Here is a 22657-nt window from a genome sequence, read left to right on the forward strand (position 1 = left end):
TATGAAGAGCAAATATAGAACCTGTAGAAAGTAAGCTTTTGTTTGACACCTCACATGGCCCCCTTTGTACCACTTTTGGGATCAACACCCCCCCCCCCCCATGGGTGCAGCAGTGATCTGGCTGCTCCCCTCAAAATCCAGTAACGTGACAACTTGTCTTTCTGTCTCTCTAATATTAGTTGTAAAATTTTTAGCTGTTACCTGTGGATTCTCTCTTGAATCCGGAGAGCATGTGATGGAAGACTAAAACATTGCCCTAAGCACAGCAGTGTCAGTTCAGAATCTTGTTAATTAAAATACTACGGGCCATCTATAAATACTGTAAACATGAATTGGGCCTCTGTATCTGGGGATAGTTCGATGATCCACTGCTAACATAAATGCAAGGTGTCTGATTTAGCAGCATTGGAGGATTAGGATATGTCTACACAGTGTAGAAGTAGCAGAGGCTGATACTATTAAAAAAAGAGATCTTGGAATCACTGGGGATAGTTCTCTGAAAACATCTACTGCTTGTGCAACAGCAGTCAAAACAGCAAACAGAATGTAGGGATTGTTAGGAAATGGATAAGCTAGAACATATCCTATTGCCTCTGTAGAAATCTGTGGTACTCCTATACCTTGAATACTGCATGCAGATCTGGTTCCCCCCCCCCCCCCCCAAAAAAAAAATAGTTGTTTTGGAATTGGAAAAGGTACCAAAATGGGATACAGAATGATTAGGGGGTATGGAACGACTTCCATGTAAGGACAGATTACTAAGACTGGGACTTTTCAATTTTGAAGAGAGATCACGGGGGAGTATGATAAAGGTCTATAAAATCATGACTAGTGTGAAGAAAGACAATTAGGAAGTGTTATTTACTCTTCATAACATCATATGAAACTAATAGGCTGCAGGTTTAAAACAAACAAAAGGAAGTATTTCTTCATACAGCTCAGTCAGCCTTTGCCAAGACTATAACAGGTACTAAAAAGAATTGATAAGAACCTGGAGGATAGGTCCATCAATGACTGTTAGCCAGGATGGGCAGGGATGGTTCCCTGACATCTGTTTGCTGGATGCTGGGAATGGGTGACAGAAGATGTCACTTAGAGATTGCCTATTCTCTTTGAAGCACCTGGCATTGGTGACTGTCAAGACAGGACACTGCACTAGATGGACCTTTGATCTGACCTAGTATGGCTGGTTTTATGTTCTGTACCACCTGACTCAGACTTATGGGTCTCAGACTGTGGGACTTTTTCATTGCTGTGTAGATTTCTTAGTTCAGGTGGGAACCTGGACTCTAGGACCCACCCACCCTGCACTTCCTAGATCCTGAGTTCCAGCTTGAGCCAATGAGCTGGAGTTGGCTAGGATGTGCCAGCTGTGGCTGTCTAGTTGCTGTGTAGACATACCCTTGAAGTCCTGTATTATCCTGAGCTGGAAAGCTGGTGGTGCAGGCTTCCCCATATTGCCTTCCAAATATGACTCAGTGAAAGGACCACTCATGGAGGGCTGGCCAGGGTGTAAATCTCCATCAGCCATTCAGCGCTCCAACCCCCTCTCCCCGGAGTACCAGTCTGAGAGCCAGAGAATACCAACGGTGATGGTGGTGTAGTGTTGTAGATGTTTGAGAGTAGTTCTATCAGGAATCAGTTTGAGACACATTTGACATAGGCCACTCAACGTGCGCGAGGAAACCTTTGTTCATATCCAATCCAAAATCAGTAGTCACTGGCAATCTAGAGGGGAAAAGCTTTTTTCTTTTACTAGGGACCATGAATCATCCTGTTCTTCGTAGCTGTCTGGAAGATGCTTAGTTTGCGTCAGTGTCTGGAGAATCTGGATCAGGGTAAGAAATGGCATTTTTAAGCGTGTTACTGCTAGGGATGTGAACATGTAGCTGAATACACGGTTGACCAGTGAGGTTAACCCTCTCAGTAACACACAGCCCCTGTATCAGAGGCAGCAGGGAGGAGGCGGGAGCTGCTGCATGTGGGGGGCCAGTTTCTGTGGAGCAGCCCCTTCCGCCGCCGCTGCTGCCTCACACAAAGGCAGCAGCAGGTGCAGGGGAGGCAGGAGCCAGTGCTCATGGGAAGCCAGCTTAAAAGCCTGTTCCCTGCGAGCACTGGCTCCCACCGTCCCCCTCCCCTTGCTTGTGAGTTTTCAGTGGATACATGGTTACACGAATACATGTGTTTTAACATCCCTAGTTGCTGCTAGGCTGTGAAAATGCCGTTCCATGCAGACTCCACCAAGATGATAAAAGCTGGTGCTTTCCGTTTGCTGAGCTGCATGAGGTGGATGTTGGTGTTAAGCTTTGTTGGAGACATATTGCATTGCTACAGTTTCTTCCGTTAGTTGTAGGCCTGTGAGTGACGGTTGCTTCCTGTGCTTGAAACCACAAGATGTGGTGCCTGGCTTAGTCAGATATGCTATATTTGAGTGAGCAGCAGCCATCTTTTTCTGCCAAGGCTGGTGTCTTTATTAATGAAAAACCAACAAATGGTCTGGTAGCACTTTATAGACTAACGAAACTTGTGGTATGAGCTTCCGTGGGCACAGCCCACTTCTTCAGATGACCGGAGTTATGAGTTAGGGATATGAAAACTCGAAATAAATAGGAGAGGGGAGAGAGAGAAAAAGTGTGAGTGAGAGAGAGACGGAGCATCATTAGCTAGATTCCTAAAACCGGCACGATACCACTCTGGGAGCTGTTACCACCTTCAGTGGTTATTAAATAGGTAGAGTCCCCACCAGCCCATATCACGATTGAGTCCATTAGCATGTGAATTGAATTTGTGGATGAACTGGGATTCCAGGGTTTCTCTCTGTACAGTAAACTTCCGATAATCCGGCACCTTTAGGACCCAGGGGGTGCCGGATTATCAGATATGCCAGACTATCAGAAGGGGGGGCTATGAGGGGTCTGGAGTGGGGTGGGAGGGGATGCCACCCCAGGCCCCTCAAAGCCCCCCCCTTATGATAGTCTGACTCTGCCCCAGGTGTCCCTGATTCAGCCGCTGCTGGTCAGTTTCAGCAGCAGCTGAATCGGGGATGCCTGCAATAGAGCAGCTGGGGCGCAGCCGGGTTGGTCCCGTAGCACTGAGGGGCGGCGCTACGGCACCAACCCAGCAGCACTCCAGCTGCTCTTGGGGACGCCTGGGACAGAGCAGCTGGGGTACTGCCCGGTTGGTCCTGTAGCGCTGCCCCTCGGGGCTGCGGGACCAACCCAGCAGTACCCCAGCTGCTCTTGGGGACGCTTGGGGCAGATCAGCTGAAGTGCTGCTGGGTTGGTCCCGCAGCGCCAAAGGACGGTGCTGCGGGATCAACCCGGCAGGACCCCAGCTGCTGTGCCCCAGGGGTCCCAGAGTCAGCCGCTGCTGGTTGCGGGGCTGGGTTCCTGGAGGTTTATGGTGTGGTTGTGTGGTGTGGTTATCAGAAAGAATATGTTTCGGGTTAGGAGGTTGTCTGTAAGCAAGAATAGGTTTTTCTCCGAAGGCCTCTTAGAGTGAGGGATCATTTTCCAAGATGGGTTGTAGATTGTGTATAATGCACTGGAGGGGTCTGAGTTGTGGACTGGAGGTAACAGCAAGAGGAGTTCTGTTGTTTTCTCTTTGGGGTCTGTCTTGAAGTAGTTCATGTCTGGGGACTTTTTTGGCTCTGTCAGTTGGTTTTTTCACTTCTCCAGGTGGGTATTTCAGTTTTAGGAATGCTCTGTAAAGAGCCTATAGGTGATTGATAGTGGGGTGGAAGTTGTTGAAATCTTTGTGGAATTCTTTAAGAGTCTCTTTTCCGTGGGTCCATATGATGAAAATGTCATCGATGTACCATAAGTAAAATAGGGGTGTTAGGGGGTGAGAGCTGAGGAAACGTTGTTTAAGGTCAGCCATAAAGAGTGGTCATGGTGTGAAAATTTTACCATACACCTATGAGACATGTAGATCTGAAAAGCAAGGGTGCACATGTGTGTGTGTGTTTCTGGGGACCACTGAGGTCTAGGTGAGATACCTAGAGGAATTTACCAGTATAATAATATCACTATGGTGCTACACCAATTTAACTTCCCCTGGACATCCTTACTCCAGAGTAAGGGTGTATATCGGTGGGTGGGTGTGGTTATCCTGCTCTACGGCTCCCTGTGCACCAGCTCCCAGGGAGCTGACTGCACACCCCAGGTGTAACTGCTGAAATTTTCAGTGGTTACACATTTACTTTAATTAACACATTTTAATATCCCTAGTGTAATCTCCTTGCACCTCATGGGTCTGCTGATGGCTTGTGAAAAGGCCTAGGGGAGGAATGAGATGATCTTGTTACTACTTTCTACCTGCTCCTTGTGCCTTATGTGAACTGAAAACCACACATTCTGCCTTTGTGATGTCTGGCCTGTGATACAGATTCCAGAATCCCCATTAGTCCAGAACACAAGGCGAAGGATTCTCCCCGCTACAGACTTGGCGCTACATGGCAGCATGTTTTCAGACAATCCACTCTCAGAAAGATTTCAAAAGCAGCTCTTAAAATAGTGTTTCTCTTTGCAGTGTATGCTTTGGCAGGAAGAGGGATGTTTCTCAATTCCTAAGACTTCTGAATCTCTTCTGAGTAGCCTTTAGGAAATGTGTATCTCTCCTCAGTGGCTGTGAGACCTGGGCACCATACAAAGGGCCTTTCACATTTGATCTCTACACAACATTTTGAGGATCCGCTGGAAGGGCAGGAATACCAGCCTGGAGGTTCTCCAAAAGTCAAATGCCATAAGCATCGCTCCATTGCTGATAAAAGCCCAACTATGCTGGGTTGGAAATAGCATTAGGATGCCTGAACATCACCTTCCCAAAACAAGTTCTCCCATAGAAAATTTCACAAGGACATTGGAATCAAGGCTGCCCCAGGAAACACTGCATAGAGGGTATCCACAGCAGCACACACTTAGGTGCAATAAAGCCAGATGATCCTGAGAAGACTGCTTTAAATAGATGAGCATTGCAGCATATAAGGCTGAGAGCTTTCCAAGCCTTTGAAGAGGACAGACATAATTGATTGCTACCTGCCAGGGAAAAGTGTCATACTACTGCTATCCCTACTTGGCCCCACATGCTCTGAGTATGCGCAACTTTTTTCTGGGTGTCTGGCTCGTGAGTCTAGCCCACATGCTCAGGGTTCAGCTGATCGCCATATTTGGGGTCGGGAAGGAATTTTCCTCCAGGGCAGATTGGCAGAGGCCCTGGAGGTTTTTCACCTTCCTCTGTAGTATGGGGCATGGGTCACTAGCGGGAGGATTCTCTGCATCTTGGGGTCTTTGAACCATCGTTTTGAGGACTTCAATATCTGAGATATAGGCGAGAGGATTATTCTAGCAGTGGGTGGGTGAGATTCTGTGGCCTGCACTGTGCAGGGGGTCAGACTAGATGATCAAAATGGCCCCTTCTGACCTTAAAGTCTATGAATCATGCTTTGGACTTAGTTGCTCCAGAATCCACAGAGAGAGCATGGAAATGTCATTGAGCCACTGGACTCCACACACACACCTATTCTGCAGGGTCTTGCTGTATTTGTGAATAACCGAAGGAGTAGCAGTATCTGGGAGCCACGTCTCAGGGCAGCAGCAGGGTTCAGCCGATCACCAGACCTGCTTATTCATATTCTGATTTCAGGCAGCAGAATAAGGGTTAGGGTTTTGATGCTAGTGACTTGTGAGCCATCTCTGTTGTCAGAAGATGGGTGATTTCTCTTGTGCCTCCCGCCTTAGGCCAGTTGCCATGTGATGTCAAAGCTGGTTTCAGGAAACTCATGATTTTATTTGTTTCACAATGAGGGATGGGACATTTGTGAAATTCGTATCATTTGAGAGGAGAGAAATGTGGGACAGGTCAGAAATTGTGTGTGTTTAAAAAGCTTTATATCTATTCAAAAGTATTTTGCAAACATACAAATGTGTGTGCATACAGATAGATCTCAAAATACCCATTTAACTGCAGGGAACTTTCCAAGGTGAGTAGTGGGACCTGAATTTCTGTAGAACAGTAGTTTTCAACATGAGTCTGGGCACAGACTGTCCAAGGGGTCTGGAAAAGGTGGTAGTTACCATGAAACGGTGGTTCTGCACAGTTTATCTGAGATTTCCAAGGGGCCTGCACCTTCGTTTGAAATATTTTAGGTCCACAAATGAGAGAGGGTGAAAATCACTGCTGTAGAATGTAAAGTTCCGTTAAAAACAGACTAACTGTCTTCTTCTATTATTCATTTTTTTTCCTGAATCTGCAAACAAGTTACTCCAGTGTTTTCTGGTGCTTGTCTAGCAGAAACAGTGCATGTTCGTGTTTAGTCAGTTTCACTGCCATCCTTGAATCTTGAGCCAGCAGTGAAGCTAATAGGGGCCATATCAATTTGTTGTTGCTTGCGAAAGCTGTGAACAGCCTCAGGAGGAGTGTGCACTAGTGCTTTGGGATTAGAGCAGGGGTGGGCAATAATTTTTGATGGGGCCACTCCAAGAATTTAAGTGGTTGAGGGCTGCACTCTTCCATGATACTAATGGAGGAGGTGCGGGCTATGGGATGGAGGTATGGTGCAGAAGGGAGCTATGGGTAAGAGATTGGGATGAAGGAGGAAGTGCGGGGTCTAGGAGGGGGTATGAGTGTAGGAGAGGATTCTGGCCTGGAGAGGGGAGGTGCAGGTCTGACGGGGTTGTGACCTGGGGCAGGAATGCAGGGATTTGGATTAACTAGCGGTAGTGGAGTGTGGTGCAATGTCTGGGAGGGGTTTGCGACCTAGAGGAGGGGCATTGGAGGGGGTATGGTGCAGAGGGTTTTGGGTTACATGGGGTTTGGGGGAGAGATGGGCTGGGGTGCCAGAGGAAGGCTGTGGTTGGGAGGCACTTACCTGGGAAGCTCCGAGCCAGCAGTGCGGGCCAGCAGGTTCCTCAGCCAGGCTGTCTGCCTTCCGTGCCCCCATGGGGAGCTCCGAGCAACTGGCAGGGGCCATGTGTGGCTCAACCAAAGGGGAAAGGGTACTTTGTGTGCTGCCTGTCCTGCCAACAGGCAGCTCCCTTTGGCCAGAAACCACACTCAAACTGTTCTGCGAGCAGCTTAGAGCAGCATGGAGGGAGGGGGACAGCAGGGAGCCTGGCTGATGCTCCCTCAGGCTAGATCTGGCAGCTTGGCAGGTGGGATCTGCCCCGCAGGCTGTATTTTGCCTGCTCCTGAGCTAGAGGATGCATGAAACAGGTAATGCAGGGCTACTCATCAAGCAGCCCGTGGGCCACGTGTGGCCTGTGACCTGTTCGCGGCCGGCGGTGCAGTTTGGGATCCTTTGAACATGGCTTCCACTGGCGAGTCAGTAGAATGGTCTGTTGAGATGCATTTAGTAGTTCAATGCCTGGACTGCCATTGCTCATTAAAGGGCTGACATATGGGTGGAACTCGGGTAAATATTGCATTGTATTAATATCGGCAGAGCTGACTTAAATGGGGCCTGAGTGTTGTGTAGTCTTGTCTTCATCTTTGTATTCATGCCCATCAGTGTGAAAAGTTATTTGCTTAAATTTGCATGTACATTTGCAACCACACTTAAGTTGCGGCCCTCCATGTGCTGAGAGTATCAGCTTCCACAGTCAAGTAGCTGTGAGGTAATGTATCAGAGAACCCTCTCCAGCAGGCAGGAGAGCTTTAGGGGCTGAGGGGGAAGAGTTTTATTTCTTCCAGTTGGTGGAGGATTGTTAGAGACCTAGAGGAAAGGACATACAATCTCTCTGCCGGGGCCAGAAGCAGAGTGCCAGGAGTCCCAGCAGCCCTCTCCGTTCCAGTAGATGAGATACAGGACTGGACTTCTCTTACCATTGGGGGTTGGGAGCCATCTTTGCATGAGCCTTGGCTTATTGTGTGTCTGGTCCACTTTTCAAGCCTTGCATACAAAACGTCTCACCCTGCAGTATATGTGTGGCTGCTAAACACTGCACAGCAGTTTGAAGCACCTGTACCCCAGGGACAGTGCGGAGGGAATTAGGAAGAGAAGTGCAATTTCCTGGATTAAGTTTTGTTTGGAACACCCCTGGGGATTGATGCTATTCTCTTCTAAAGTGAACCAGAGTATCTTTCAGGGCTTTGAATTCAGGGCACAGTAATGGTGACCGTGCACTTCTAGGACACCCTGCAGTTTTTCCAATCTCCTGACTAGAAGGATCCTACACAGCTGACTGAGGACTTTGTGTTTTGCCGTGCTGCACCTCTGCTCTTTAGACAGCCGGCTATCTGGAGGTTGGGGGAAGGAGGAAGGATGGGTGTGGCTCAAGTCTTCATTTTCTCAAGCTCAGCCACAGCTGCTGCATTCTCCCTTAAGCGCTGTCCTCATTACCTCAAGTGGGCAGAGGTGTCTGCATCTAGAACTTTAGACCTTGCCAATAAGATATTGAGGAGGGTGTATTTCCCAGTGACAACGGGGGAGGCATTGCTGTCATTAATCCACTTCTCCAAGTGGCAGTAGCTCTGTTGAGGGGAGAGTTCTTCCATTGACCTAGCCATATCAGGACCAGGGCTAGGTGGCTTTGCTGTGGTGGTCAGGAGACTGAATTTTTCGCAACCTGTAATAATGTAGCTAGGTTGATTAAAAAGCGTCGCCAGGTCTTTGTCAGGGACATAGCTTTAACTGACACGGCTTCTTGTACGTGATGGACGAACTGCATAACATTTGGCGCTGCCGCCTTTGTTTCCTTCTCTGCTTTTTTTGGTAAGGAGAACACTTTTACTAGGTCCCCCGTGTAGGAGAGGCTTTTACAGATTAAAGTGGGGAGGAAGGAGCTGGAAGGGGTGAGGAACAGATTTAGTGGGAGTGGACAGATGGAAAGAGCAGTGTCCCCTAGTGCAGGTTCTCGCTCTGCTCTGCCCCCTTGTGCAACTACTAGAGATCCCTGGACTAGTCTTCAGGCTGACTTCTAAATGATGCCATAATAGCGAGTGAAAAGCAAAGTCCAGCTGGAGCAGGTTTGTGCTGTGTGAATTGTTCCAGTAGGAGAGCCCGCCTGCCCTTCCGTCATGAGCTGTTTCCCCTAAGTGCCCACGCAGGAGCTCAGGGCTACAGTGGGGGGAGATGTCTGCAGTGGGGGGAAAAGGGCCCCTCCTCACCATTCCCAGCAGGGAGCCACCCAGGTAAGCCCGAGCCTGAACCCTGTGGCTCATCTTGAGCTCCTCCTGCACCCACAGCCCAAGGCCGCGTCCCACTCCCCAGCCTCAGAGCCCCTCCTGCACCTGAGCCCCTCATCTCCAGCCCCACCCCGGAGCCTGCACACCCAGTCAGAGCCAATGTGCCATAGCCCTCTTTTTTGAGCCCAGTTATGCTTTTGCTTCAACACATCCCCTGGCGCACTGTTCTAAATGTATAGGGCGCCCTTCTACAGACATCCAAGGCAGAGCAAGTGCCGGAGGGAAAAGCAGCAAGTGAGATGTGATAAGGCATTTGTAACTGCAGGGTAGATAAACTTGTAGAACCTGCAAGAGTTGGGGGGGAGGCAGGAATCTGCTTAGTTTTTTCTTGGCTGTGAGGAGCCAGACAGTCACAGCTGGGGGTTATGGGCAATTGTTAACTGGCTGAGGTGAACATGTTACACTTACAATTCCTATGTGTAGACAGGGACATAGGAAGTCCAGTTAGAAAGAGGCCTGCTGGCCTTGCTCCAGATAGTTGTATAACAAGCTAATACAGATAGCATTCGGAGACTTCCTGTATTCTGCCTCTGTGGTTTGTTTCTTGGTTGGGGGTTACCATTAAGCCTTGAAGAATGAGTTTTAATGTCCTTCCCAACATTTTTATTGTTAGTAACAATTCTGGAAAGGATATTGAAGCTAATGCATCAAAGTCTAAGGCTATCTCTAATTTGAGATGAAGATGAGACCTAGAATGAGGAACAAATAACCCAGCCATAGGCAGATACGGAGTACCTACACCTTTCTCAGACATGGCTGGTTCTGGCCACGGTCAGTGATGGTACAGAGCTAGGTGGAGCTCAGGTCTGATTTAGTCTGGCAGCGCTTACGTTCATCAGCTCTTGATTCCTAACTGTACTTCTTGGTGCCTTGCTAAATAGTGACTTGATGGTTCTTTTTAAAAGGCTTCCCGTTCTTGCCCCTAACTCAAGCCATGTTAGCCTCCCTTGGATAGTTAGCTTTCTTTCCATCTGCAAGTCTCACCAGCTCACTTTGGTTGCTCTCCTTTGAACTCCCTCCAGTTGTTTACAATTATTTTTAAACTCTGGCTGAGAAGAAAAGGTTTTCTTTGGCCTATAGCCAGACATTCCCCTGCAGATTATATGCTGTTGGTGAGGTCTGAGCAGTGTGCGTCAGGCAGTGAATTGAGGAATAGGAGTCAGGACTCCAGCGTGGACTCAGAAAAGAGTGTCAGACAGCTGGACATACCAGTCAGACTGGAATGTTGGGCAACATCAGTCTGTACTGGGTGTCTCCACAGACCTCACTAGGGCCCCGAGAAGTACAGAAACCCCTTGCCATCTCCCCCATTGTACTTGCTGTTGGGAGGTACAGCCTCTTGTTTGTCAGGGTGCACCTCTCAAGCCTATCTTCCATCTCCTCCCCCTCTTCAAAACCAGTGGGTACACCAAGGTCTTTCAGAAGGGTGTCAGCGCCAGCCAAAAGGAGTAGGTTTTGAGATGCAGGAGAGGTGCCAGGAGGGAAACAGGAAGGGGGCTATGCATATTCTTTGAGTGGCCTGTGTATGTACCTAATCTTGGGATGCAGCTTAGACCTTTTGCAGTGTTGTCACAGCTCCAAATGTTTAGGGGCTGCAACTAAAGAGGAATTTCATTCTACCAACTCCCAACTGCAGCTGGACTAGGAACCTTGCTGGGTTGGGATGGGATGGCTAATTTGACGATTACCTTCCTTTTCTGATCATTCCCTCTGGGGCTCCTGGCATTAGCCACTCTCCAAAGACAGGGAACTGGGTTAGATGGGCCTTTGTTCTGACCCAGTCTGGCTGCTCCGATGTCTTTAGACCCAGATTTAGTGGAGCAGATTGTTCCATGAGACACCACTTTCCATTTTTCTTTTTTTTTTGGATTAAGGCTCTTAGTCCTTAGTTCTGATATGAGTAAAAAAAAGGAGGGGGGGGTCAAGACGTGCCTCTAACTTTGCCCTTTTCCTTGTTTTGAGTGCACGTGTAGCATTGGCTAGTTGAGGGAATGTCCTTTGTCGTCTTGTTCCAACACCTTCACCCCCAAAGCTCGAAAGGTGTGTCCGATTCTCCTCCAGGCTGTGGCATTGCAGAAAGCATTAGCAGCTCAATCTCCTGAGCCCAAAACAGCCTTATTTTCTCTGCACCATTTATGACTTTGTAGAGTGCTCTCATCTGTACCTGAGATGGTGGGCATGCCACACTCCACAGCTAGATCCTGGGCTGGGAACATTTGGAGGGGTAGGGTTTTCACTATCCAAGTGTCCAGCTCCATTTCTTGGGCCTCACCTCCTTTAGTGTTGTCCAGGTGGCCTGGTTCAGAGCTTTCTTCCCTCACCCCAATGTATGATGAAGAAGTGGAGAGTTTGTAATGGGCTTTAGCGGCTTCCTTCTGTGGGGCTGTTCTGCAGGTGGCCCAGCTTACCAGTTTACATGCATGGCCCCCCTGTTCTTTAACCAAGTTGGATTCCAGCCCCGACTGCAAGGAGAAGAGAAGCCGGGAGTGTGCCCTGTAAGCTAGGGAGCTCACTCTTGTGGGGAAACTGCTGGAGAGCAAGAGGAGGCTCCAGGCAGATCCTGGCAGGGCAGAGAGCTAGAATGCAAAATGTCAAGTGCCAGGCTGCAGCACAAGGAGGAAATGCATTCCTTGGCAAACACCCAGTTGTCTTGGAAAAATGCCAGATAATACACCCACAGAATCAAAGTCCACGGTGCCCTGATTGAGATGAAGGGATGTAGTTCACTCCTCTTAAAGCTACTTTTTCAGGCTTTCTGCAGATCTTTGAATTGGTTCAATTCAGTTCACAGTTTCAGGGTTATTTCTACAACAGCAGGACTAGTAGAAATGATTTTAAATGAAAGCTGAGGTTCTGGAGTGCCAATGAACAGCAAATGATGAATTTCATAGCTGCAGAATTTGGAGTCCATGGAGCCCCTTAGGTACCGTGGGCCAGGGTGTCAGAGGAACTTTTATCTTGGTGTTCACCATCATGTGATCTTTGGATAACTTCTGGAGGTGGGAGAGAAGAGAACTTTGGGATGAGCCATGTGACACTCAAAAGTCGGATTAATGGTTTAACTGTGATACCGTGAAGTTGGTTCACCTTTATGGCATCATCAAAAATTGTAGTCGTAGTGCATTGCGCTCCCAGGATACTGTACCGTGATTTGTGTGTGATGTCACCGTGCAAAGGAGAGCTGTTGGGAAAGAGCCATAGTCTGTGTTCTCCCTGATGCTCTTGACATCTATCTCCAGGAGGTCTGATCTGCATAGGTTTAGGGTTACGCTCTCTGCCATCCGCTGCTTGTTATTCCCATTTGTTGATTCGTTCTGCCCTCTGCTGGAGTCTCTGGTTTGTGACAAATGAAACAGCAGCATGTCTGGGTTCTGCTCGCAGATAAAGCAGCTGGGAACGGGTAATGAACTTCACATTTCAGACACAAGCACTTGCTCAAAGATACAGAAACGTGGGGATGCAGATGGGCACTTGTTGTGAGTGTCCAGATGGCCTGCCCCTATGCAATGCATTATGAAGTATTCTTTGTGTGTCAAACCTCTCTAATGACGCACAGAGGGAGGGTGATGGGTAACTGGGTAGATTTGCGTGTCTGTGTAGGGTGGCAGGGAGGGCATAGGGAACAGGGTATTTCCCTGGGCTGCTCCTCTTCTGTGCAATGCCACCTGTAAAACCTGCTGCAGTCAGGAGCAAGGACTGTAGTACAGCAGGGTTCGTTCTGCTCTCACGTGCTGTGGGGATGCAGTTGCACGGTGGGACCAGCTTTGGTGCCTCGCATGGGGGCTAAGGCCAGAACTCACCCTTCCGTAGCAGGAGAAGAGAGCACCATATACTGGAACAGATTGTCCTGGCAGGGGCTAGGTCTATGGGTTTGCTTTCCCTAAGAGGAGTTCTTGAGTCGCTGTACATCACTAGAAAAGGCTTGAGTGTGAGACAAAGCTGAGTCAGAGAGGAGAGAGAGAGAAGCTCCTGCTTTATGCAGCGATGGCTGCCCGCTGCTCCTGTGTTTCATCTCCCTGGTTTTAGAGCGGCTGTCTGAGTGTTCACTCTGACCGGGATGGGAACACGATGGGTTATCACTGCCCTTTTTCTCTCCTCCTCATCACTCTCCCTTGTGTGTGTGGCACTGATTTGTTTCTCCTCTTTTCCCTTTTCTTTCTGTCCCACAGACTTTGAAGCGGCTCATGGCAGATGAGGTAAGGACAGTGGTTTTCTTCTGCATGTGATTTCTCTCACTTGCTGTAACTTTCCTGTGCCTGCCTGTTTCTGGCACCATGTGCAGAGTGTTCCAGTGTGTTCTGTTCTGTTCTGTTCTGACTGGAGACTCCAGCCCATGCTGTCGCGTGCCTGCTCCATGTGCATCCTCTTGTTGAGCATTTACTGCTCTAGGATTCTCAAACTCTGCTTCTCGGACACGGCTCATAACCATACATGCTCTGCTGGCCTTTTCCTCCGAAGCACTGGTTTAGCTGGCAATCAGAACACTGGCGTTTTCCGGAGGATTGCTTCACAAGACTGCTGGCTGTGAGGATAGACCTGTCAGGAGGCCCCCAGGTGTCTGGTATTTTACATTCCCTGAAGAGGCATTGAATGCCCTTGTTCCTGATGGGAGTTGGCATTAGCTGTACCAGCACATTTCTATTTATTCTTTGCTGGTGCTGGTGCATGGACTTCTGGAGAACACTGGCTGAGCGTTGTCAGCCCAGTTCAAGGAAGCTGTCCAAGGCGGCATGAACCTTCTACACAGAACTTTGTCTCTGGTCTGTGAGGTTTCAAAAGCTTCTGCAGATCACAAGTGATGGCCTCTGGTGTCAGATCTACCCTCAGATTCGTTGGACTTCCTCTGTCCATTGCCAGCAGTGCAAGTGTGGGGATGCTGCTAGGGTAGGGTGCCTGACATGAGCCTTGGACAGTGTGTGGCTGAGGGTGATCACTAGAGTTAGGAGATGTGAAATGAGGTGGTGCTGACTTTGCTTTCTGTTTCTGTCTCAGCTGGAGCGATTCACCAGCATACGGATAAAGAAGGAGAAGGAAAAATCCAATGTGGCTCATAGGAATTCCTCGGCCTCCCAAATGGATGTTCCTAATACGGGCCAGATGCTGCAGGAAATCACAGATGAGGACGTGCTGCTCCTCTTCGAACAGATGCTGGTAATGACCCTAGTGCGAATGCCCTCCCTTCCTCCCTCCCCCTTTCCTCGTGGGGTGCTATGTGCGCTCTGCGTCACTCTCTCATTTGTCGGGACGAGAGGTGCAGACGGTAATGTTGGCCTTGTTCCCTCATAACCACGGTGCCGCCCACCCCACTTACCTCCATCCTCATGGTGGAGCTGGCTCTGTTTTCCCACAGCTCTCCCGTGGCTGTCTGCTTTGATTCCTGAATCCAGAGGGGGGCAAACTATGGACCATGGGCCACTTCTGGCCTGTTAGCTTTTTTAATCTGGCTGTTGTGGAGCGGGGCTTGGGGATTGCCCTGTTCCGCGCAGCTCCCGGAAGCAGCAGCATGACCCCCTTCTGGCTGGCTCATATACACAGGGTCAGGCCGCAGAGCTCTGTGTGCTGCCCCGCCCAAACACTGCCCATCCATTTCCCATTGGCTGGGAATCCCAGCCAGTGGGGAGCTACGGTGCAGTGCCTGTGGACAGAGCCTCCGGCCATGCCTCCACATAGGAGCTGGCTGGATCGGGAACATGCTGTTACTTCTGGGAGCTGCTAGAGGAGGTAAGCAAAACTGGAGCCTACACCCCTGAGGGCCCACCATGCTCCAAAGCCCTGCTCAGTTCTGATTGCCCTATAAACTCTTCGGCCCCAGCCCAGAGCTGCCTCCTGTACCCCAAACCCCTCGTTCCTGGCCCCATCCAGGGTCCACAGTCAGAACCCCGCACTCCAACTCCCTGTCCCAGCCCAGAGCTTCCTCCTGTCCTCTGAACCCCTCTATCCCAGCTGCAAGTCCTTTGTGCATCCCAACCCCTGCATCCTTTGCTGGACCCTCACTCCCTGCCCCAGCCTGGAGCCCCCTCCTGCAACCTGGACTCCGCCTCCTTCCTTGAGTGCTTGTCAGGTCATTTCCAATGACGTGTGCACTTGTCGCGTTCATGAGTGTCAGAAACTTTTCCACTAGCAGCTCCCATCTAGGTTGGCTATGGAGCCGCCTTGCGTGGCTGTGACGGCGCGTTGGGTTTTTCCCGTCTCCTGCACCCCCGTAGTGGCACAAACAGACTCCCCCAGCCAGTAGAACAGAGGGAGTTTATTGCTTCTCCAGGATACAGCACAGCACAGATGGAATCTGGTTCCAGGGCAGGCCTAGGATGCCTCAGCCCCCCTTGAGATGGGGGAGACTGGGCCCCTAAATTCCAGCCCCTTCCCCTAGGCTGTCTCTTCCATGCTCCCAGACAGAAACTAACTAACTCACTTCCAGCCCTGCCCCCCAGCCAGGGCTCCACTCCCCTCCTTCTCATTGTTCCGCTCCGTGGGGAAGAACTGGTCAGACAGGTTCCAAGCCCCCTTACATAATGACTCATCCCCGGCCCAGTGCTGCAGACAGCAGCCAGTGGAGCTCACTCACAACCCACTGCCCAGCATAGCAACCAGCAAGGTACCCCCCACTACGTCACAGTGGCACTGTTGTGTTACCTGTCACAAATGATGTTTCTGTGAGTGAGCCCAGCCTCACGGAATCTGTGCGCTGGCGAACAGTTTCTTGCTTTTCTTCAACAGGTCGACATGAATTTGAATGAGGAAAAGCAGCAGCCTCTGAGGGAAAAGGACATAATAATCAAAAGAGAGATGGTATCCCAGTATCTACATACCTCCAAAGCGGTGAGTCCTTGTGCTCTGAGTACAGAGAGCCGCAGTCAGGGAGGTAAGGATGTGGAGGTGAATAACAACACACAAATTGCCTCACATCATCGGTTCTTGAGTGAAACTGTCATGAAACACAAATCTCATGAATTTGAAAGAAATATGCACTGACAGCGAAAGCCCTGTATACGAATGATGCATGGCCCCAATCTCAACAGCTTCCTCCTTTGCTTTTACTTGCTAACTTGTTTTCCACTGAACTCTGTGAAGTGTTTGAATCATAGAATACTAGGAGTGGAAGGGTTCTCGAGAGGTCATCGAGTCCAGTCCTCTGCCCCCATGGCAGGACCAAATACTGTCTAGACCATCCCTGATAGACATTTATCTAACCTACTCTTACATATCTCCACAGATGGAGATTCCACAACCTCCCTAGGCAATTTATTCCAGTGTTTGACCACCCTGACAGTTAGGAACTTTTTCCTAATGTCCAACCTAAACCTCCTTTGCTGCAATTTAAGCCCGTTGCTTTTTGTTCTATCCCCAGAGGCCAAGATGAACAAGTTTTCTCCCTCCTTATGACACCCTTGTAGATATCTGAAAAGTGCTATCATGTCCCCCCTCAATCTTCTCTTTTCTAAACTAAACAAACCTAATTCCGTCAGCCTTCCCTCAGGTCATGTTCTCTAGACCTTTCATCATTCTTGTTGCTCTTCTCTGGACCCTCTCCAATTTCTCCACATCTTTCTTGAAATGTGGCGCCCAGAACTGAACACAATACTCCAATTGAGGCCTAACCAGCGCAGAGTAAAGCAGAAAAATGACTTCTTGTGTCTTGCTCACAACACACCTGTTAATGTATCCCAGAATCATGCTTGCTTTCTTTGCAACAGCATCACACTGCTGGCTCATATTCAACTTGTGGTCCACTATAACCCCTAGATCCCTTTTTGCTGTACTCCTTCCCAGACAGTCGCTTCCCATTCTGTATGTATGAAACTGATTGTTCCTTCCTAAGTGGAGCACTTTCCATTTGTCTTTATTAAACCTCATCCTGTTTACCTCTGACCATTTCTCCAATTTGTCCAGGTCATTTTGAATTATGACCCTATCCTCCAGATTAGTCGCAACCCCTCCCAGCTTGGTATCATCTGCAAACTTAATATGCATACTTTCTATACCAATATCTAAATTGTTGATGAAGATATTGAACAGAGCCAGTCCCAAACAGACCCTTGCGGAACCCCACTTGTTATGCCTTTCCAGCAGGATTGTGAACCATTAATAACTACTCTGAGTACAGTTATCCAACCAGTTATGCACCCACCTTTTAATAGCCCCATCTAAGTTGTATTTACCTAGTTTATTGATAAGAATATCATGCGAGACCGTATCAAACGCCTTACTAAAGTCTAGGTATACCACATGTACCACTTCTCCCTTATCCACAAGAATCGTTATCCTATTACAGAAAGCTATCAGATTGGTTTGATATGATTTGTTCTTTACAAATCCATACTGGCTGTTCCCCTTGCCACTTTCCAAGTGTTTACAGATGATTTCCTTAATTACTTGCTCCATTATCTTCCTTGGCACAGAAGTTAAACTAACTGGTCTGTAGTTTCCTGGGTTGTTCTTATTTCCCTTTTTATAGATGGACACTATATTTGCCCTTTTCCAGTCCTCTGGAATCTCTCCTGTCTCCCATGATTTTCCAAAGATGATACCTCCTCTATCAGCTCCTTGAGTGTTCTAGGATGCATTTCATCAGGCCCTGGTGACTTGCAGGCATCTAACTTTTCTAGGTGATTTTTAACTTTTTTTTAAATTTTATTTTACCTTCTAAAACTACCCCCTTCCCACTAGCATTCACTATGTTAGGCGTTCCTTCAGACTTCTTGGTGAAGACCGAAACAAAGAAGTCATTGAGCATCTCTGCCATTTCCAAGTTTCCAGTTACTGTTTCTCCCTCCTCACTGACCAGTGGGCCTACCCTCTCCTTGGTCTTCCTCTTGCTTCTAATGTATTTATAAAAAGTCGTCTTGTTTCCCTTCATTCCGGTAGCTAGTTTGAGCTCGTTCTGTGCCTTCGCCTTTCTAATCTTGCCCCTGCATTCCTGTGCTGTTTGCCTATATTCATCCTTTGTAATTTGTCCTACTTTCCATTTTTTATATGATTCCTTTTTTATTTTTAGATCATGCAAGATCTCGTGGTTAAGCCAAGGCGGTCTTTTGCCATATTTTCTATCTTTCCGACACATCGGAATAGCTTGCTTTTGGGCCCTTAACAATGTCCCTTTGAAAAACCGCCAAGTCTCCTCAGTTGTTTTCCTCCTCAGTCTCGATTCCCGTGGGATCTTACCTATCAGCTCTCTGAGCTTACCAAAATCCGCCTTCCTGAAATCCGTTGTCTCTATTTTGCTGTTCTCCCTTCTACCGTTCCTTAGAATTGTGAACTCTATGATTTCATGATCAAAGAGACATACATGTCTTCTCCTAGATCATGCAATATGGTTTTCATAACTATATTTAATATAGCAGCATGAGCCAAGATTTTTCAGTGACTGAGTATTAAAAGATTACAGTAACCATCATTTTTAAATGATTAGTTAAAATAAAATATCCAGTTTTTGATCGTACTCCTTTATTTCAGGCTGTATTATTGTCTGTTTAAAAACATTCTGCACAAGATTTGTTCTGCTCCCCATTGATGTTATAAAGGGCTCGTCAGCAAGGGAGAAACTATATGATAGTCTTGTCAAATTGGCAAAGTGGAGCTAATGTGGGGAAATGGTTTTTGTTTTGTTTTTTGGTAACTTCTGTCAGTTACAGAGCACTTAAAATTGATTGAAAATGCTTAGTATGTTTTGTGCAAACTTTCAAGAATTTCTGCAAAAAACAAAGCTTTTCTCAGTTTTTGAAACTTAAAATCAATTTTTTGAGGAATGGTTTATTTTTTCAGTGACAAAGTAATGAGGGGAAGGGCAACAAACATTTTCTCAATTTTCCTTTTTTTGTTGAAATCTGAAAATTGTGGAAAAAACACATTTTCTGCTAATTTAGTTTCTAAACATAATTTTTCATTTACATTCTTTTTAATGAAAATTATGCTGTTTTAGAAACAAAATGTTTTGGTTTAGTCCACGTGCATGTTATACGTATTAAGTACAAAGATGTTTCAAGCTGGCATTGCCCCTTCAGGATGAGAGCGCTGCTCTTCAATTAAAGCTGTAAATAAGTTTCCATTATAAGCTCAATTTTTGGTCTTCACTTCTAAAAAAGTATTTTTTTCCCTTGAAATTTTAAAATTGTGGAGTTTGGCCAGAAGAAACGCTTCTATTTTAAAAAAAGCAAAATGTGAATCTGAATCCTGAATCTGCCAAGACATTTCTGAGATACGGGGCTTAGAAAATATGTAGCTGGTATTCTACTTCTGGAAAATCTTGCTCTTCTTTCAAACCCCCTCTTCAAATGGTTTGCTCTGCAAACTTTACATTTGAGTCCTAATGAGATCTAATGTGTAGACCAATATTGGATAAAGTTGTGTGCAGAAGTGGGAAATTTATTCAGAAAGAATTCCTGAGTGTTTGGAAATGCCATCACGTCCTCATGGAATTGTAAACTTCCCCACGTGTGTGCTGGAGCTCTCCACTTGTGTTAAAAAGGACTAGTCCTTTTCCTTGCTTAAAGCCTTCAAAATGCAAGCTCCTCAGGCGGGTCGTTTGATCCAAGTGATTTGCCTAAAACCAAAGCCCAGTCTCTAGTGTCCTGCACCAGCTGCACTCTTGACCACACCTACCAAGACCAGCTTCCAGAGCATCTTTATTTGTGAGCATCGCCTCCTTTTCTTTCCCTCCCTTTCCAGGTGGTAGGCAGCAGTAGGTAGAGTCTCCACTCCACTTAGCTACGCAGTCACTGTCGTGGGAGCTGCAGTCAGACCACTATTATTTAACTGCCTAACGATGGGTGTAGGGTCTAGTGGTAGACATCAGAATTTAAAGCCACTGGCTTTAGACCACAGAAAACATGCCTCTTACCCATGCTGCTTGAAGGGGTGGAGTGGTAGAAGGGGCATTTCTATGCCCCTGAGTCCTAGGTACTAAGCCACGTTCTGTGTAGTCCTACCCAGACAATGAGTCCAGAAGGTCTGTCCGAATGTAGCTGCCTTGTTGGCCAGCGGAGTGTCCCGGTGCTGTGGAGTTGGTAACTCGGTCAGCGGAGATGTGTGGCTCCAAGGGAGCCAGACTCCAGTGGGAGAGTTTAAAAGTGCGCCCTGCTGCACTGCCTCCGTGTAGGGACATTCTGAGGATTGCCTAGAGATGATTTCAGTCACACAGTACGTTGCGGTGGCGCACTGACTAGCCTGCGCTAGCTTTGCCCCTCCCACAGAAGGGAGACTGTGCCCAGGGAGCAGCAGGGCAGATGTGTATCAGAGGGGCTCCAGGAAGTGGTTTAAATGACTTTCCTTTTGAAACGCTAAGGGGGCCCTTTGTAGGGGCAGTTACATTGTAACTTGAACTCAGCTAAGTCAGGGTTAGAATGTTGTTCAGGTTGAACCTCGTTAGTCTGGCACCCTGGGGCCTGACTGGTGCTGCCCCCAGCCAATTTGCTGAAGCACAGGAAGTCAGTGTTGTCCAGCAGCACCCCCACACTGCCCCGCTTCCTGGGCTCGTAGATATTTAGGGGTGCATTAGTGCTGAAGAGCAGCACAGCACGTTGAGAGCCAGGACTGGGCGCTCTGAATATGCCTTGTGGGACCGCGGGACACCTGGCCAACCCCACGCTAAGCGGGCATCCGGCAAACTCAAATTACGCCAGACCATGGATGTTGCTGGACCAGAGTCCAGTGTTGCGGGTCCCTCCTTTCCCACCCACCCCACAAGTTCTGTCCCCTGCCATCTTACCAGCTTCCCCTGTCTGCTCCTGCCTTCCCATCCAACCTGGGGGTTTTCCTTGGGAGGGCCTGATTGTCTTGGAGTCCTCGGTCCTTCTCTGCAGGCTTCTGGAGGTGCCCAGTTTGCCTGGGCCGCCATCGGCTTTGTATTTGGGGATGCCAGTGTGGACACCACTGCCCCGTCTGACAGGGTACCGCTTTCGTCGTGGAAGTTGTCGTCCCTCTCTCCCTGCTGGGCCAGCACAGCCGGCTGAGTTCCGAAGCCCAGCCGTGGAAAGGCAGAGCTTGGAAGGCCCCTTCCCCAGTAGGCTGGGGTTTCCTTCCCATGTGTGGGGGGAGGGACACTCACAGTGAGAGAAACCTTTTCCCTGGCCCTGTGTATCAGCCGTCAGCCTCCCTTGCCCTGCAGGTAGAAGTCGCTTGCGCGGAATCCCTTTCTCTTGGGGAGTGAGGAAGTCCTGAATGCTGATTCCTCCTCCCCCATGGCGGTGTAAGGCTAAGGCTTTGACTGCACTTAACACAGCACTGGAAACTGGCAGCGTGGCCTTGGCATGTGTGCTGGGGGAGGGCTCCCTGGGTGCTCTGTGTAAACCACCTCCAGGAGGGGAGCCGCTGACAGCGCTGGGCCTGCGGCGCCGTGGTTCTCACTGGCGTTTTATCAGCACTGGAATGTGCTGCGCTCGGGGGCAGGCCGCATCCTTGACCCAGAAGGTTACGGCGCTGTCCAGTGCCAGCGCACACAGCCTGAGCCCCTCCACCTCCTCCACTTGGCCCCGCTGCCCTAGGGGTTGAGTTTCTTCACTCCTCCCCCTCTCTGTTGCTGCCTTGCGGGGAGGCAGTGCCGGGGGGGCCTTGCGGAATACCCCATCCGCAGGGGCAGCAGCCTGTCCACTCTGCCAGCGGCGGGGAGCAGTGCCACCCTCAGACTCCAGCAGTGCCTCCCCTCTGTCTGGGCTTCTCCTCCTGCCTTGGCTGCTGCTGCGTCGGCTACCGAGGAGGAAGGGGGAGTTCTAATCCCAGCACCTACCTCGAGTGCTCCCTATCCTGACTCAGGGCTTCCTGCCTGAGAGCAGCAGGCTCCTTAGCGCGGGGCGGGGCGGATTGACTTTTGGGGCAAGAGAGCAATGGCAGTTGATTTCTGGGGTGCAAGTAGAGTTGTGTGCAGCTTCATGTGTTCATGCAGGATATTCCTTCACCAGTTAGTTGTCCGACTAGCCCCCTGGAGCGAGAGCCATGAGGAAGCGGTGGGGGCCACGGGCCTTGGTGGGGGGAAGGGGCCGCATCTTGGTTATAGTCCTCTGGGATTCCTCAGGAGGTCCCATCTCCCTGGGAAGGGCCAGACCCGTTTAACGTATTCCACGCGCCAAAGGACTCTCAGGCTACTCCGAGATCCCTGGGTATCTGCATGCCTCCTACCAGGAGAACGCCCTTCAGGTAGCAGCGCCAGTTCTGCCAGGGAGCTTCCACTTCTCAGCAGCGCAGAACTGCTAACGCTGTGGGAGGGAGGCGCTCATTCCCTGCAGGAGAGCTGCTACCCCCTGCCTAGCGGCCTCTTCCAACCTGCACTGATGCCGCCAGAGCTGCTGCTTCTCATCCCTGTGGGCTGCTGTCTTACCCGTTTCTTTCAGCCGTGGGCTGGAATAACTTTTGTCCAGTGGGGATTATAAATTATTCCCAAAGGTCACCCTGTGTAATTCCAGCCCTTGTTAATCTCTTGGCCCTCGCCCCTTGTTGTTAGCCCATCTCATGAAACAACCGAGGGAAGCCACAGAAGCAACAC

The 22657-nt window shown here is 49.0% G+C and overlaps 1 protein-coding gene across 1 annotated transcript in view; it reads left to right on the top strand.

The window, feature by feature from the left end:
- DIAPH1 (diaphanous related formin 1) overlaps nt 1-22657 on the top strand; it is a 111743-nt gene that overhangs the window by 8313 nt on the left and 80773 nt on the right. Inside the window, exons 2-4 of the mRNA XM_075900019.1 lie at nt 13353-13379; nt 14176-14334; nt 15901-16002. Coding sequence (XP_075756134.1) covers nt 13353-13379; nt 14176-14334; nt 15901-16002 — 288 coding nt within the window. The remainder of the gene's footprint in view (nt 1-13352; nt 13380-14175; nt 14335-15900; nt 16003-22657) is intronic.

Source organism: Pelodiscus sinensis, chromosome 17 (genome assembly GCF_049634645.1).
Source record: "Pelodiscus sinensis isolate JC-2024 chromosome 17, ASM4963464v1, whole genome shotgun sequence".
Classification (NCBI taxonomy): domain Eukaryota; kingdom Metazoa; phylum Chordata; order Testudines; family Trionychidae; genus Pelodiscus; species Pelodiscus sinensis.